Source organism: Pseudorasbora parva, chromosome 2, assembly GCF_024679245.1.
Source record: "Pseudorasbora parva isolate DD20220531a chromosome 2, ASM2467924v1, whole genome shotgun sequence".
NCBI lineage: Eukaryota > Metazoa > Chordata > Actinopteri > Cypriniformes > Gobionidae > Pseudorasbora > Pseudorasbora parva.
This window is the reverse complement of record NC_090173.1, coordinates 48578753-48595177: the sequence shown is the minus strand read 5'-3', so window position 1 is coordinate 48595177 and position 16425 is coordinate 48578753. Positions and strand designations below refer to the sequence as shown.

Genomic DNA, 16425 nt, shown 5'->3' with positions numbered 1-16425 from the left:
GGTCGTGGTACTGTCCAAATAAACTTCCTCGTACACTTTACGAAGTTAAACGCACTTCAAAATAGCAAGGATTTCCCTGGGGGTAGTGCTTAGGGAAGTTGTATATGTGTATAAGTGTTATGTCAATTATAAAGCATATTTGAGACTATATGTAGTATAGTGCGTACATATGTAATATGACTGAATGAATCCCTTTTCTTAGCCTGACACATTGACAAAAGCATCGTTAGCCAACGATGGCCGAAAGTTCGTTGAATTGAGTTTTTACTCTGTAAAAAAAAATGCTGTCTCCAACTGAAAATGTTCAAGTGACTGATCACATCTACATTTTCCAGTTAAATTCACAATCAATTAACAGAATTTAAATTCGGCCAACTGAAAAATGTAGATGTAAGTTTAAGTAATGCACTTTTTTAAGTGATCAGGGCCAGGTTTCCCGATAACGCTCACAAGACTCGAAAATATATATCTTACCAAAGTTGTTTATGTTCCTACACTGTAAAAAATGTGTGTTGGTTTTTGTTGGTTTAACTTAAAAAATTAAGTAACCTGGTTGCCTTAAAATTTTGAGTTCATTGAAATTAAAAATTTGAGTTGATACAATGAAGGAAATTTGTGTAATAAATAGAAACTCAAAATTGTAAGGCAACCAGGTAACTTTTTTTCTAAATATTTTTTTACAGTGTAAGTATGTTCCCCGAAGTGTCTCTTAGGAAGCTTCTTAACACACTGCCTCTAAGAATGACTTAACAAAGGCGCTGTCCCAAGTGAAGGTGCTGAATCGATTGCTCAGAGATCGATTTTCCACTTCACGCGAAGGTGCATTATGGCTTTAAGAAAGACAACACGTTCTATGCAAATGAAACATTCCTCAAATTATTACAGTAACATTTATTTCAACATAGTTTAAGTTATCCGTTAAATATCGAATATTAAAGCTATAAAATTTGTTCTTGACATGGGTTTAAAGACTTCTAAAAAAGTATGTAATACACTTTTCTATTAATGGTACACTCTAAAAAATGATGAGTTCATTTTAACACAGTGAATTGTGTTAAACTACTTAACACATCATGTGTCATTTTAACACATTGTGTGTTATTTTGCGTTGATTTTGAGTTCAAATAAATCACACTTGCGAGGCAAAAAAATTTTAATATAGCCATGTCAGGCAAAATGTCAAAAGGGCTTTTGTCGAATAAAGATATTGACATGGACTAAATGTCTCCGTGGCCGGCGTCATCTTTGATTTAATAGAAGGATATGTTGTATCACTGCCATAGTTGGTTGCTTACTGGACACCACCATGCTTACCCATTTATAGATCTTAGCCATTTAGAGCCAAATTGTTTGCCAAATGTCAATTATCTAAAGTGATTGCCAATTTAAACGCTTTAATGACATTACAAAATAGCCTAATTACCACCATATTAGTTCTGATAACAAATAAAGTCAATTTCCTAAATAGGCCTGTATCCATTGCAAACATATTTTATTATTGGTTTTTAATTCAACAAAATCAAAAAATCAGGAATTCAAAAAATGTTATGTTAAAATACTCAACAGATGTTTACTTCATCCCAATTACATGCAATATAAACAGCATATATGGTTAATATTTTCTCTGTACCTTTGTTAGATCACATTTAAGAATTGCAACCTCTTGTGGGAACGGCAGGGGTAGAAACAAAACTCACTCTTGTAGCAACTCTCTCACACTTACACACAATGTCTCTTTTACACGCACACACACACGCACACACACACACACACACACACACACACACACACACACACACACACACACACACACACACACATACACACACACTCATGCACACACACGTTGGTCTATGTGGTTTACAAGGACTCTCCATAGGTGTAATGGTTTTTATACTGTACAAACCGTATTTTCTATCCCCTTACACTGCCCCTGCCCCTAAACCTACCCATCACAGGAAACATTCTGCATTTTTACTTTCTCAAAAAAACAATATTTAGTATGTTTTTAAGGCCATTTGAATTATGAGGACATTTGAAATGTCCTCATAAACCACATTTATAGTGTAATACCAGTGTAATACCCATGTAGTTATACAAATTTGTGTCCTCATAAACCACATATAACAGGCACACACACACACACACACCCATAACACACACACACACACACACACACACACACACACACACACACACACACACACACACACACACACACACTTGGATATGTGGTGTATGGTTCCTCTCCATAGGCATACTGGTTTTTCTAAAGTACAAACTGTATAATCTATCCCCCTACACTAACCCTACCCCTAAACCTACCCATCACAGAAAACTTTTGCCATTTTTTGAATTTCAAAAAACACCATTTAGTATGTTTTAGTGTGAGGACACAGATATCGTCAAAAACCATGCTTACGTTGTAATACCATGTCATTATACACATTTGTGTCCTCATAAACCATATACATGAACTCACACACACTAACAGGAGGCCCTGACAGGAGGAGGAAAGAGTAAAGGTACACAGGACCTATAATTGCCATACTTTTATTAGCCCCGGGTCCAATGGACCCGAACATCCTGTGTGTAATATAAATGTGTAGGGGGGTGTACAGTGTGTGGTCATTGAAAATGTGTTCTGATATATATTCCTCACAGAAAATGAGCCAAGGCCAATAAGTCTCAGTTTGAAAAAAATAATTAATCGTATCATTTTTCTCTCGATAAAAAAGGAAAACGGGTCCAACAGACCCGAACACCAAACAAGTGTTAAACAACGCTAAGAGAGCACTACGAATGGTCCAGAGAGCGCTACGAATGGTCCAGAGAGCGCTACGAATGGTCCAGAGAGCGCTAAGAATGGTCCAGAGAGCGCTAAGAATGGTCCAGACCAACCTTACGAAAGTGTGACTTACATAAGATATCCTTAGCGTACGAACGTTTCGGGAATCGTGCCAAGAGGGTTAAGCGATAAGAACGTTTTGGGGAACCGGGCCTAGACTTTTCACCCGGTGAACAGTAAAACTAGAGAAAACTATTTAACAGACTTGCATGGAGGGTTAACAGACTTGTTGGGTGCCTTTTTGGCTAGGCAAACACTGCAAAAAAACTGAATAAAATACTTAATTTTTCTTTGTCTAGTTTTTGCACACATCATTTTTAATTACATTTCACATTTGGATTAAGTAAACTACTTAATTAAGTTGTGTAAAATTATCAAAGAAAAAATGTAATTTTATCTAAAAGACCAGCAAAAGGTTGAATAATTTCTACTCACTCTAAGAATTGTTTACTATGATTTACAAAAATCTTTTTGGTGAATTTTTTTTTTTTTTTTTTTTTTAATGAGTACATTTTAAAGCAGTGACATCTTAATACACATACACGTTGACATTAACATTCAATGTATATTTATAATTTTTACTTTCTCAACAAAACAAAAAAAAATCATCCTGTATGATGTTTAAGCATTTTGAAAAGTGGGGACATGGGAAAATGTCCTCATTAGTCACCCACTTCTGTAATACCTATTGTCATTATACACATTTGTTTCCTGATATGTCACACAAATAAGCGCGCGCGCACACACACACACACATACACACTGCTTTTCACCACAAAATGTTTTTCAATGCACTTTTCATAAAATTGAATGTTAGATGATTAGTTTTCAGAGGCTGTTGTTGCACAAGACCCTTGATGATTTCAAAGTTTAGCATTAAAGCACACATAAATTAATTAAATATGTCCTCCGTGGTTCTAAATCAAGAATATGAAACTGAGCTGCTTTTCTTTGGGGAAAATTAGCTTCCAGTATCTCATCCGTAAATGAGGTTAGCATGTCTCAGTAACCATGGATGCTGTATCTCTAGATCCTTGTGGAGGAGACTGAGAGTTATTTGCCTTCACTGGTTTTTGTTGAGTGTAACCTGGGGGTCTTAAGAGAGAGGGAGAGAGAGAGAGAGCGAATGAGCGCTACTGCCCTGCTAATTCCCCCGATACCTCACTCAGGAAGTGTCAGTTTGGCATCTCGCTTATTGAGAGAGGCATCTTGCCCCGAAGCCCTGCACAGCATGCATTATACATGTACAGTGTGTGCTTGTACGCATGTGTGTGTGTGTACGTAGAGCAGGAAAGAACAAGAAAGTGACGAGGATCGAGTGAGATGCTGCCATGCTGAATCTGATTACCTGTCGACTGTGTCTTCAGCGCCTTTTCTCACTCCAGTGAATACATCACACCTCAGTGCTTCGTTACTTCTCTCTGAATGTTGTTTTCATACTTTTTGCATACTTCTCCACTTAAGTGCATTAAAGCCTCGGTCTCAAGTTGCAGTAGTTGTCAAACTCAATGTGTGTCTAGCTTGGAGTTTAAATATATAAATTATTTTAAAGTTTGTAGAGCGCAGGATACAACTTTATAGCAGGGAGTTTTTTATGATAATTCATCAAGACACTCTGTATCCTTCTTTGGTCCTCCCTCTGACCCCCTTAAATTTGGAATTGTACCCCACCAAACAATTTTCTGGGTACAATGTGTGGGGGTTGTCCTTGTAGTGATTGAAAGAGCAGTCCTAATCTTTTAAACCACACATATAGAAGACAACATTCTCACACCCAACTCGTCACATACTGACACTTGATCAGGACACTTCGGCGTCACTTTTTAACGCACAGGGCACCCCTTTAGCATTATTTTTCGATGCGCAAAGTAGGCCTACTCCATTGATTTACATGGACGCTTTAGGCATTGGAATGTTATCGTCATGATGAAATTATATATTGGGTTATGAATTTGCCATTAAGACATTGGAGTGTGATTCTTAATTTAACCAGCCAACATCGTTTTATATTTTTTTTAGTTTGAACACGTAACCCGACCCCATCACTAAATACCCACTATACTTTGGGTATTTTATGTGGTGGGATCATAATTTCAACTATTAAAACAGTAATATACACTTAATATACACAGAATACTTACAATGCAACATGAGTTAATACTTTTATACTTTTTTTGGTCAATTTTTGTAATAAATAACTGTACTATTATTTGCGTGTTAACATTATTATTTTGTTGAGAAGTGGGTAGGAGTGTGGTTAGTTGCTCCAAAATATAAAAAATATTTATAAAATCATGTCTATTTTTACAAATGCAAAGAATTAAATGCATCTTGACACACTGGGCAAACAACTGAAATCAATAGAGCACACTTGTGTGTTGAAAAATTGTGCTAAAGGGTTATCCTTTGCATAAAATATTGACCAAGCGTCAATATGTGACGAGTTGGGTGTGAGAATGTGTTGTAGAAGAATTTACTCAATGACCAACACAGAGAAGCAAAACCACCAAAAAACGTGGCACACGAGTAATAATAAAGGACGTTCATGTATTTTTTTATGCTCTGTATACTTTTTCCCAAAATAGTTTTTAAAATTTGCACTATAGTGGTTGTTATGCACTTAACTTTATACAAGTTGTGTTGTGTGTAACCTAACCTTTATGCAGGATTGATATATCGGATCATTTTACTGAATTGACCCTTTTAGTTCAGGAAAAATCAACAGGTAAACATCAGACCAGGTAAAAAAAATTCCAGTCTTCAACTGTCCGATTTTGGTGAGCTTGTGCAAATTGTAGCCTCTTTTTCCTATTTTGTAGTGGGGCTGACTGGTACCCGGTGGGGTCTTCTGCTGTTGTAGCCCATCCGCCTCAAGGTTGTGTGTGTTGTGGCTTCACAAATGCTTTGCTATATACCTTGGTTGTAACGAGTGGTTATTTCAGTCAAAGTTGCTCTTCTATCAGCTTGTATCAGTCGGCCCATTCTCCTCTGACCTCTAGCATCAACAAGGCATTTTCGCCCACAGGACTGCCGCATACTGGTTGTTTTTCTCTTTTTCACACCATTCTTTATAAACTCTAGAAATGGTTGTGTGTGAAAATCCCAGTAACTGAGCAGATTGTGAAATACTCAGACCGGCCCGTCTGGCACCAACAACCATGCCACGCTCAAAATTGCTTAAATCCCCTTTCTTCCCCATTCTGACATTCCGTTTCGAGTTCAGAAGATTGTCTTGACCAGGACCACACCCCTAATGCATTGAAGCAACTGCCCTGTGATTGGCTGATTAGATAATTGCGTTAATGAGAAATTGAACAGGTGTTCCTAATAATCCTTTAGGTGAGTGTATATGGCCCTTTATACAATACAGATTGTTTTAAAGCCACTTCACATCTTCACATTAACACACAAGAAAATAACCTGTTGCAGAAGAGGCATGGGGATCTTTTTTGCATTCATAAAAAGTCTAGATTAAGTGACTAGATTTAACACAAAAAAAAACTATTATATTATATTATATTATATTATATTATATTATATTATATTATATTATATTATATTATATTATATTATATTATTACCTATTATATTTGGTGCATAACACCTTGCTGAGGAGAAATATTATATTTAAGTTCTAAGCAATCAGTCTCATAGACTTGCATTTAAGGAACGACTTAAGCCATATCTAGGGACCAATGTATTGTAAAGACTTGAGGGTGGACTCTTTTGGCATGGGCAAGCATCCAGAACAACCTTAGCAACCACAAACGTCACCCTACTGCATACGAACGTTGAAAGCCATGACCGATCTGTAGTGAACAATTACTGTGGTTACTTCCTCTATGCTCTTTTTAGGATCTGTTTGCACAGTAATAACCCCCAACGGCTTATTCCTTTCTGTCACAGGTCGCTCAGCTTCCACTCTCCGTCAGTGACGGGCGCTGGCATCACATCTGCATCACCTGGACAACCAGAGATGGCTTCTGGGAGGCCTATCAGGATGGAGAGAGACTAGGGACTGGAGAGAACTTGGCCCCCTGGCACCCAATTAAACCTGGAGGAGTCATTATTCTGGGCCAAGAACAGGTGAGAGAGAGGACGTAAAAGAGCTAATCCCTCACAAAGGAATACATGCAACGATAATAAGTCTTCACACGCGATGATGAGAAGACGTCACCTCTCAGCATCTATGAGAGCTCAGGGGCTTCTAGAAAAAAGTGTTACATGTGACACAGATAGCAGCCACACAAAATCTACATGACTGTGACAAATAATCTGCTGGTCACCTACTCTGAACTACTTTGATAATTGAGCACATTGAAAAGGCACAATCTGTGACCTAAATAGATAAAAGTGATAGAGTAATAGCTCTTAGCTGGGTCAAGTCACATTTATTTATATAGCGCTTTATACAATTCAGATTGTTTCAAAGCAGCTCCAGGGTAACACACGGGAAAATAACAGTGTTTATGTTGTAGAATTCATCGATGAGAATATGATAGTGTCATTATTCAGCTCAATTTGTTCAATGATGTTTCAGTTCAGTTCAATAAACAGGATTCCCGCAGGTCTTAAAAAGTCTTAATTTGATTATTTAGAATTTAAGGCCTTAAAAATGTCTCAGACTGATATGAAGCAGAAAGTCTTAAATTCAATATCATGATATTAAATTAGATCCCTATGATGTCCGCAATGTGGATAACGTGCATGTAATTGCAGAATCCATTTATAAAAATAGAATTTACTGTATAATGCAGAATGTCATGGGATTTGTCAACTTAATAATCAAAAATCAGTACATTTAAAAGGATAGTTCACCTAATAATGAAAATTTACCCAAAAATGGTAAAAATAAAAATGAATTTGAGCAAAATATAAAGCATAATTCATAGCGCCCTAAAAAGTATTTTTTTGTTAAACTTGTAATAAATGACTAACTGAACGACTTTTTGACTAACTGAACGATTAAAATGAACTAAAACGAAGAAGAAAAAGATTCATAGGATAGTAAATTAATAATAGTAATTAATAAATTAATATCTTCAATATTTTGTTTTCTAGTAAAAAATATTCAAATAGCCTTAAATGAAGAAATGAAGTCTTGTGAGTTTACGCTCAACACAAAAACAAGAATCTGTCCATGGGTTTGAAAATGACTTTGTAATTTTAATTAAGTGGATTTTTCTGAACACATTGGCAGATATGTGTTCTTGCTTTAAGCATTAAAATCCCTTTCAGAAGATCACACGATTTCTTATATCGTTTTGCTGCTTCAAACTTTCGCTTTTTCCTAAAATGAATTCAAAAATAACGGAGATGTGTTGGAAATAGTATTATCAAACTTGAAGTGTTGCTAACATAGAAGTGTGCTTAGGCATTTACATTTGAAGAACTGCAGTTTAATGTTTCATACTGAATGTTTCATTAAAATGATTTTTGCAACAATGACAAAAATTCAATTCAGCTATGAGCAGCATTACCATCATTATTCTACTCAAGTCAGTTCAATGTTGATTCAGTTCAACAGTGTCATTGTTGCAAAGTAAGTGTCAATATCCCACTTAATTGAGTTCAAGTTTTATTCTCATCTGCTAGTGTCAGTGCAGTCAAATCAAAAATCTTGCTGAATATGAATTGTCTTTTAGACCACTAAGTCATTACTGTTGTGTAGTAAAATTGGAACTCTTTTACTTATAAGAAATAATATGCTTGTGTTGTAAGTTTCATATTTCTATAACACACTCTTAAAAATAAAAGTGCAAAAATGGGGACTTGGGGATAAGCCATGAGACCCTGAGGATTGGGGCTTAGCCACAGAACATTTCTAAAATCTAAAGAATCTTGTTTTTATTTTTTTTATTTAAGAACTTTTTAGTAAAGTTCTTGAAAGAGCTATTTATTTATTAAATAACATGTTTATAATCTAAATAATATTTTGTGTAATAGAAAGGTACAATTGGTGTAAAAGGTTTTCTCATAGAACCATAGATGTCAATAAAACACCTTTACCAACTTTATTGTTCCTATGGATTAGCAGTTAGTTTACATGTAAAAGTTCATTTTATTTGTTTAACCACTTTTAAAATGTTGATATTATCACATAGATTTCTGTAATTTTTTTCTAACAAATATATATTTTTTGTGTGTGTGAAACTGCCCAACTAATACCACACAACATCACAGAGTTCATCAAATCCACTTGTTTTACTTTTTCTACTTTTAACAGTCCATGCAAGCTACATTTATACAATCCCAACTTGATCCAGTCCCCAGAGGATTGATCCCATGTGCCTGGCTTTGCTTGGCCTACTCTACAAAGCTACCCACTATAAAAAATGCAGTTAGTTTGTGTATTTATTTTCTCCACCAATGAAAATAGTCCCACTACAGCCAAAGCATCCGGCTTTGAGTCTCGCCAAGAAATGCAAAGCATAAACAATGTATTATAGCAAATCTACAGGATTTTACCCTCTGAATGTAATGCTTTTTTAATCACTCATCTCAAGCAGCATTCAGCTTTTTTAAGTCACTGGTTACTGCTCAAGTGATTTTGTTTTTGGAGTTTCCTTCAACTGTCTCTAGCGTTACAGCAAATATGTTTTTATTCAGACGGCTAGCTACAAAGTAAGTACACATTTTAACTACCTTCAAGTCTCTGCAACATTTTCCATGAAGAGGATTTTAATGTAGTCCCTGTTGAGGTTCCATCAGATAGCATTAGACAGTTAGCTGCTAAGCCTAAGTAGACAGTAAACAGCGAGGCTAGTTGTTACTTCTGGGTCCCAGTTGTTGATAGCTTTTCAAAACACAGAGTTTCGTTACATATTTTCAAAATCAACCAGTTAGTGGGTTGCCTGAACAATAATTTCACCCTCAAATGAAATTCCAGTATTCCTATTAAAATGACTGGACCTGCGAAAATTCAAACAACTGTAAATGTGACCGTACCTTTACTTGAAGACATGGAATCTAATGTTTATGTTAGGGTTTTGAATACTCTCCTGAGTTTTACATTTGGTGCAAAGCAAGGAAAGGTGTGGTATTACAATTCTAAGCAATCAGACTCATAGACTTGCATTTAAAGGAGGCGTTTTAGGATCAATGTCCTATGGGACACAATGGAGGAAAACAAATAGTGAATAATTACCATAAAAGGGTTTACTTTCACCAGAGTATGCACTGTTTAGGATTAGTTTCAACAGTAATAGCCCAGTGATTTAACTGGATCAGAATGAACTCGGTTTCTAAGGCTTCGATATAAGACTATAATACTTAAGAACAACAACCCACGTGGCAGTGCACAACACTTTCACAGTTTCCCAGGCATTGTGTAAGGCTTTAGCTGCAGTGATGTAAAGGAGATATGAAAGAGATTAAATTAAAGAACAAACGAAAGACTATTTTCTAAGAGGGTTTTACAGATCTTACAGGTAAACACTACCAATTAAAAGCGGCCTTAAAACTGTCTCCTTTTTGAAAGATGTTGAAAATTTTACTCAGCAAGGCTCATTAAATTAAACAAAAGTGACAGTAAGAACTGCATTTAAGACTGACTTGTCTTAAAGGGACTTTGGCTTATTAAAGCATGAAAGATGTATTTCAAAAACAAACCTAAACTTTTCAATTGGTCGTATGTGTATATCAAAAAAAAAAGAAAGAAAGTAGTCTAGGTTAATATATAGTACTGTCAAATGTTTAAACATATTAACAAATTTAAAAAAAAAACTAAAATAAGCTAAATGTAATAGCCTTTATTTTATAATGTAATAATTTCCCAGTTAATATCCGAATGAATGTAGAAAGAAGCATAAAGACAGTATATTTTAATGGCATCATTTTATGAATGAAGGCCAGTATCACTGAAAGTAATACAGCCACTGATGTCTTAATAAAAAGGACCCCCCCCCCCCCCCCCCATTTTATACATTGATTATAGCCTTTCAAAAACATTTATTAGGCTTTCAAAAATATAACAACTTTTATTTAAAGTGAACTTAAAACAATCTTCACATAAATCAAATACCTGTGTCTAACAGGTAGGAAATATAGCCTACAGAAATTGAATCAAACAGTTATCAAACAGTCTGCACTGCATAAATCATAAATTAAATATAGATGAATCCTTATTAAAGCTACAAAGTTTATTTAGACAAGAGCAGTGAGTGATTTTTTGATGTTACTTTTGTTCTGTGATTAACATTAATGACATTGTCTCACAAGACATTTAACTTAAATTAAATTTAACTCATTTAAGATAGCTCTTATGAGGTTACTCGACAAAACTGACGATTTGGCATAATTTTGTGTGTTATTTTCTTCCATTCAAGCGCAAAAAGAGAACTGGATTCTGTTGAGCTGTCTGTGCGTGCGATACTTTCTGTGCGTTGTGTGGGTCACATAGACAGGACATTCACAGGCAGCTCATTCTCTTTTGTCTTGTTGCGCTTGAATGGTTTCAAAGCATTTGCTTGAATAAGAGCGTGATCATATAATGTAACAATATCCCAAAAAAGTTGACCTCACTAATCACTACTTTTGGTTGACTACTGTTATTCTACAGGACATCGTAGGTGGAAGATTTGATGCCACTCAAGCTTTCGTAGGAGAGTTAAGCCACTTCAACATGTGGGACAGAGTCCTGCGTCCTATAGACATCTCTGCTATGGCCAACTGCTCCGCCTACATGCCTGGCAACATGGTGCCATGGGTCGATTCCAACGTCGAGGTATTTGGCGGTGCCACAAAAGCAGCATTGGAGATTTGTGAAGACCGTCTCTTTGATTCCTAAGGACACGTCTGTCAGTTTGAAGGCGTTCTCGTTATAGAGGTAACACACGTCCCAATATTGCTCTTTGAGCTTACAGAGAGACAAAGACCGTTTAAAACACGTTTACATATTTTCACATTATGGATTATTCTGTCCTCTATTCTGCTTTATGTTTGTTGAGACTTTGCTGTCAGTCTGACCAATGACTAAAAAAAATAATAATAATTGTAACTAAAAAAATGGTCACATTCAAGGTCAGAATAGAGTATTTGCGACTCTAGCTGAAGCAAAACTTTCTTGTTGATATTATATATATATGCTTTTCTCTGTGTTGCGTCTTTCAAAAACTTTTTCTCTCCACAAACTTGTGGGTATTTTAAGATCTACAGTAAAAGATGGATTTGTTGGCATTTTTGCTTTGAGCTTTTGTCATGTTGTGTATATGTTGAAGCCCTTCATTCCACTGGGGGAAAAAAGTGCATAGTGCTAGTCTGTGACTTTGCCCATATGGAGAGGCCCTCAGACGGAATCTGTTGTCCAAAGATTAGTTCTGTGAACTAATAGTTAGTTCTGTTCAACTATTAGTTCTGTTCAAATTTAAAAAAATCTCCTGCCATCTTGAGCAGATCTGCCATCCGGAAACCTTAAAGTAGCAAAGCTGCCAAAGTCTGACCCACAGCTCTCTGAAGCCCCCAGGGGAAGGTCTGACTGCGGGACACTCGGTCTGGCTGAAGGGCTTCACCTGATGAAGCTTGTTTGATTTCTTTCAGTTTATGAATTCCAAATTTAACATGTGGTGTCTTTGAAATATTTCTGAAGGATTCTGACATGTGCAGAACATGGTGTTATATAACTATACAGGGGATGTGAGTTATATATGTTTTTCTTTAATACACGTTTTATTGTGTCTTGGTTTTTTAAATTAATTGTTTAGACCTTTGAACAAAGCACTTGGGGGGGGGGGGCAGATTTTTTTCTCTGGAGATGAAACAGAAATACTGATGGGCACTAATGAGGTTGACAGCGCTTGCACTTGTTTAAAGCACATGAATGTCAGGAAGTTTGATTTATCTGACAATCTAAAGCTGCAAATGGGTGAATCTCACGAAACCTGTCAAAAGAATGCCCGGGCAATCTTTCCTTATAAAAAAAGAGAGAAATTATATTTTGCAGAAAAAAAGTTAAGCCTATTTATTTATTTATTTAATTGTAAAAAAAAAAATCATGACGATTAAGCATTTCCATAATCAGAACCCAAGGAAACTGACACTAAACAGAGCAAATAAACAGGAACTAAAGAAAACAGAACAGAATGTCAAAATATAAGTCACATTACAGAACATAACCACTGCTGTAGTACTGGTAGTATTTGTTTAATTCACTTGTTTCCTTTTTGATAGCGGTATAATGATCCTGATAGAGTGTCGGATACATGTCTAAACTGTGTCTACACGGACACGAGCAGTGTGACAAAAGACAATATGACCCATTATAATCAGTGATGTTGTCTACACTGAACGCGACAAAGTGACCGTTGCAAAGCATTTGTCCTTCATGTCAGTACATTAGAATGAGGTATCAGTTTACTGTCAGAGATTTGGCGTGTCACGTGACGCCGCATCCAGTGTAGACAATATCACTGATGATTATAATGGTTTATATTGTCTTTTGTCGCGTTGCATAGACACGGTGTTATCTTGTAGAATGCACACTCAGTACTGCCACTCCCTATTACAGAGTACATGCGTTTGTGAATCGAAAACGGAATTAAATTACATGCAATAGCCTGACTCCCAATATCAAAGCTATCTGTTGCTGGGCTGTGTAGTTATAACCACCTCATAGCTTTGGTCTCTGTTTTGCTGTCTGTTTGCAATTTGGATATTAAGAGAATACTTTGATTAAAACTGTTATTTATACATGTTTTTATTTCTATGTTCAATTTGTGAACAGGAGTTGAATTAGGAGACCACACACAGCCTCAATCAGAAGTTCTGGAAGCTCATAATTCATGTACAGTTAAGTCTGAAGAGAGTCCAGGTGAGAAGCCAGTCAGTTGAGCTTTTGGCAAAACTTTTTACAGTGCTCTAGTATTGTTGTCTTTCAATGCATTTGATAATTCATACTCAGAAAATGACACTCATATGAGTATGATGATAAGTTAAAACATTTCAGAATACACCTTTCCAGTTGTCTTTGAAGGTTTCTTAAAAATACTGTGCAAAAATGAGGACTGTGTCTCGTCTTGTTCTCGTGAACCCAGTCTCTTGTCTTCTCGTCTCATGAGGTAAATGTCTAATTTTTTGAGTAAAAGTAATTTTACAGTAATTTTCTTGAAATAAAAACAGTATTACAATTATTCCATTAAAGAGATTCACCTGTTAACCCCTAAACAAAACAAAGGTTAACGCACCTTTGAGAATGAGAATAAAAATAATCGACTTCTGAAAATGGGTAATATGCTTAATATCATGAAAATGATGCCACAAAGCGAATGAAAGTGAATGAAAAAAAGATAAAAAAGAAAAGGGTTAAATGTCCTGAAACAGGCTGTTTTGACCTGGAGATGTTTTCATGAGATTACTGATTTTATTTGTTCTTGATCTATTAACGCCGACTTCTTCAATTTGTACATTTGTGTTGAAGTAGAACAGTGCAGTATATATGGGACACTTTATGTAAATGTGGTCCTCGGCATCTTTTCTGTGTTTTCACATCTAAATGCACCGCTGGGCCTGTCGGTCTCACACTCTGTCTTTTCATTTCATCTTCCAACTTGTTGTGCACAAAGGCCAGATCAAAGTCTGTGAAATTCACTGTGGTGCAGCGTTCTTACACAATAGACACTAATAATACATTAGTGTGTTTCCCTTGTTGACACGTGTTTGTATTTGGGACAAGAGCTCTACTGCTCTACCGAAATGCACTGGAATGATATAAAACACGTTTGAATAAGCAATTTCTTTCAGTCGAATGTATTCTACTGCTATTTTGTGTCATAAATGTACCTAGAGAAACAAAAATCTCTTATGTAAAACAATTTTGATCCATTATGCTGCCTTCAGGTCCTGTTGAAATCATCATATGTTCCGTAATGTATGCGCGCGATGACATGTCGCAGTGGGAACCTCCTAATTTTCAGTGAGTGTGAATTAAAGAATCATGGTGGTTCGCTAATTGTTGTTGGCTATGATAAGTAATTGTAAATGTTGCCTGCACTGCATGTGCATAATTTTGTTGATGAAGAAATGCAATAAAGTTTGGGTGGTGTATTCCTATCTGATGCAGAATTCCTATCATTCTCTGTGGCAGCACAGGAGTGAACAGATAAAGCAACAATTAGACACCTAATTTCATTAGCTTCCTGCCTTTATCAAGAATTTAAAAAAAAAAGAGAAAGAAACTTCAAATCGTCCAATGTGTCCATGTTATTCTACCCTATTTCAAAACACACATGTTGCAAATTCCCAGGAGGACTTGAATGCAGCATTAGGGCAAAATTATTACTTGTTTAAAACCTGATCTGATTTTGTTTCAGAATGTAACATGATATTTTTGTCCAAAAATGAATGGCCTTTTCTGAGCACCAATTGTGCTTTCTGGGTTTTTCAAGGATTCAACACCTAATGTAAGACTATGATGCGAAATAGCAAGAGTGAGGAAAATATGGGTTTAATGTAAAATCTCTTTCCTCGCATACAGAGCAGCCTGGGTATGTTGTTCAGCATGGAGGAACGGTTGAATGTCCTTCTTCACCCAATAAATGCTTCTGAAAACCACATATCAGAGTTCTGCCTATGTGAATATTTGAGTCTTTTACAGTTTGAACACACTTGCAGTCTAAGGACATATTTTAACGATATGAGCATATGGTGTAAAGAGCATGCCTTAAAGAGAGTGTCAAAATCCACGATTGCTAGTTTAATGCGCCCTGCACAGGGTCTAAAAGGATTGTATCTAGTCTCTTAATGAGTCATTGGTGTGTTTAGGGTGTAACATCAATAAACGAATCAAAGTCTTATCTCCCGTTCTCTTTAAAAGCCAGCTGATTGTGCACCATGGTGGAATTTGCAAGTGGAAAAACTGAACGGTTCTCTAGCGAGGAAACTGTTATTTTCTGTTTCAAACTGTAATATATCATTATGAGTTTGTAATAACATAAAAAAAAATATTTTGATTTTAAACATTTATTAAACAAAGAAAAAAAAATTCTCCAAAATGCAATAAATCCATAACACATTTTCCCCAAAATGCTACAAATTCATTTAATCAACAAAAACTCACTTTCTGTATGAAACTGAGCAAAGACATAACAATAAATAACAAGGAAAGGTTGGCTATACATATGACAGACCCCAAAACTTGAACAACATCACTTATATTAAACCATTAAACCAATTTTTTAATAGTACATTCATCTGCCCTTTTCAGATTGCATTCATTTCAGTCTGATATTAATGCTGTTAATAGCAAAATTTCAAATTCATCCTGAACTCATACGTAACATTAAAACAAAATTTTGTTTCTGTTGCATTCATCTTGTTACTCTATACACTACATTCATTAGATTTTCAAAACAATGTACAAAACTGTACAGTTATTAAGTTATTAAATAGTATTAAATAGTAAGTTATCTATACAAGTTCCAAACTTGGACAACAGATTTCTAAAAAATACATCCATCACAATGCTTCATAAAAACATGTTCATAAAAACAATATTTCTGTGTCATTAAAAAACATAACAATATTTCTATGCAAAATATAACTTTAAATAAACAATACATCTGTGTGAGATTGTGCAACATAAC

The 16425-nt window shown here is 35.6% G+C and overlaps 1 protein-coding gene across 2 annotated transcripts in view; it reads left to right on the top strand.

The window, feature by feature from the left end:
• Positions 1–12166, top strand: part of nptx2a (neuronal pentraxin 2a) — a 28800-nt gene extending 16634 nt beyond the window's left edge. For both annotated transcript variants that reach the window (XM_067423014.1, XM_067423005.1), the window contains exons 4-5: positions 6755–6934; positions 11409–12166. In XM_067423014.1, the coding sequence (XP_067279115.1) occupies positions 6755–6934; positions 11409–11636 (408 nt within the window). In that variant the 3' untranslated portion in view covers positions 11637–12166. The remainder of the gene's footprint in view (positions 1–6754; positions 6935–11408) is intronic.
• The last annotated feature ends 4259 nt before the right edge of the window (positions 12167–16425 follow it).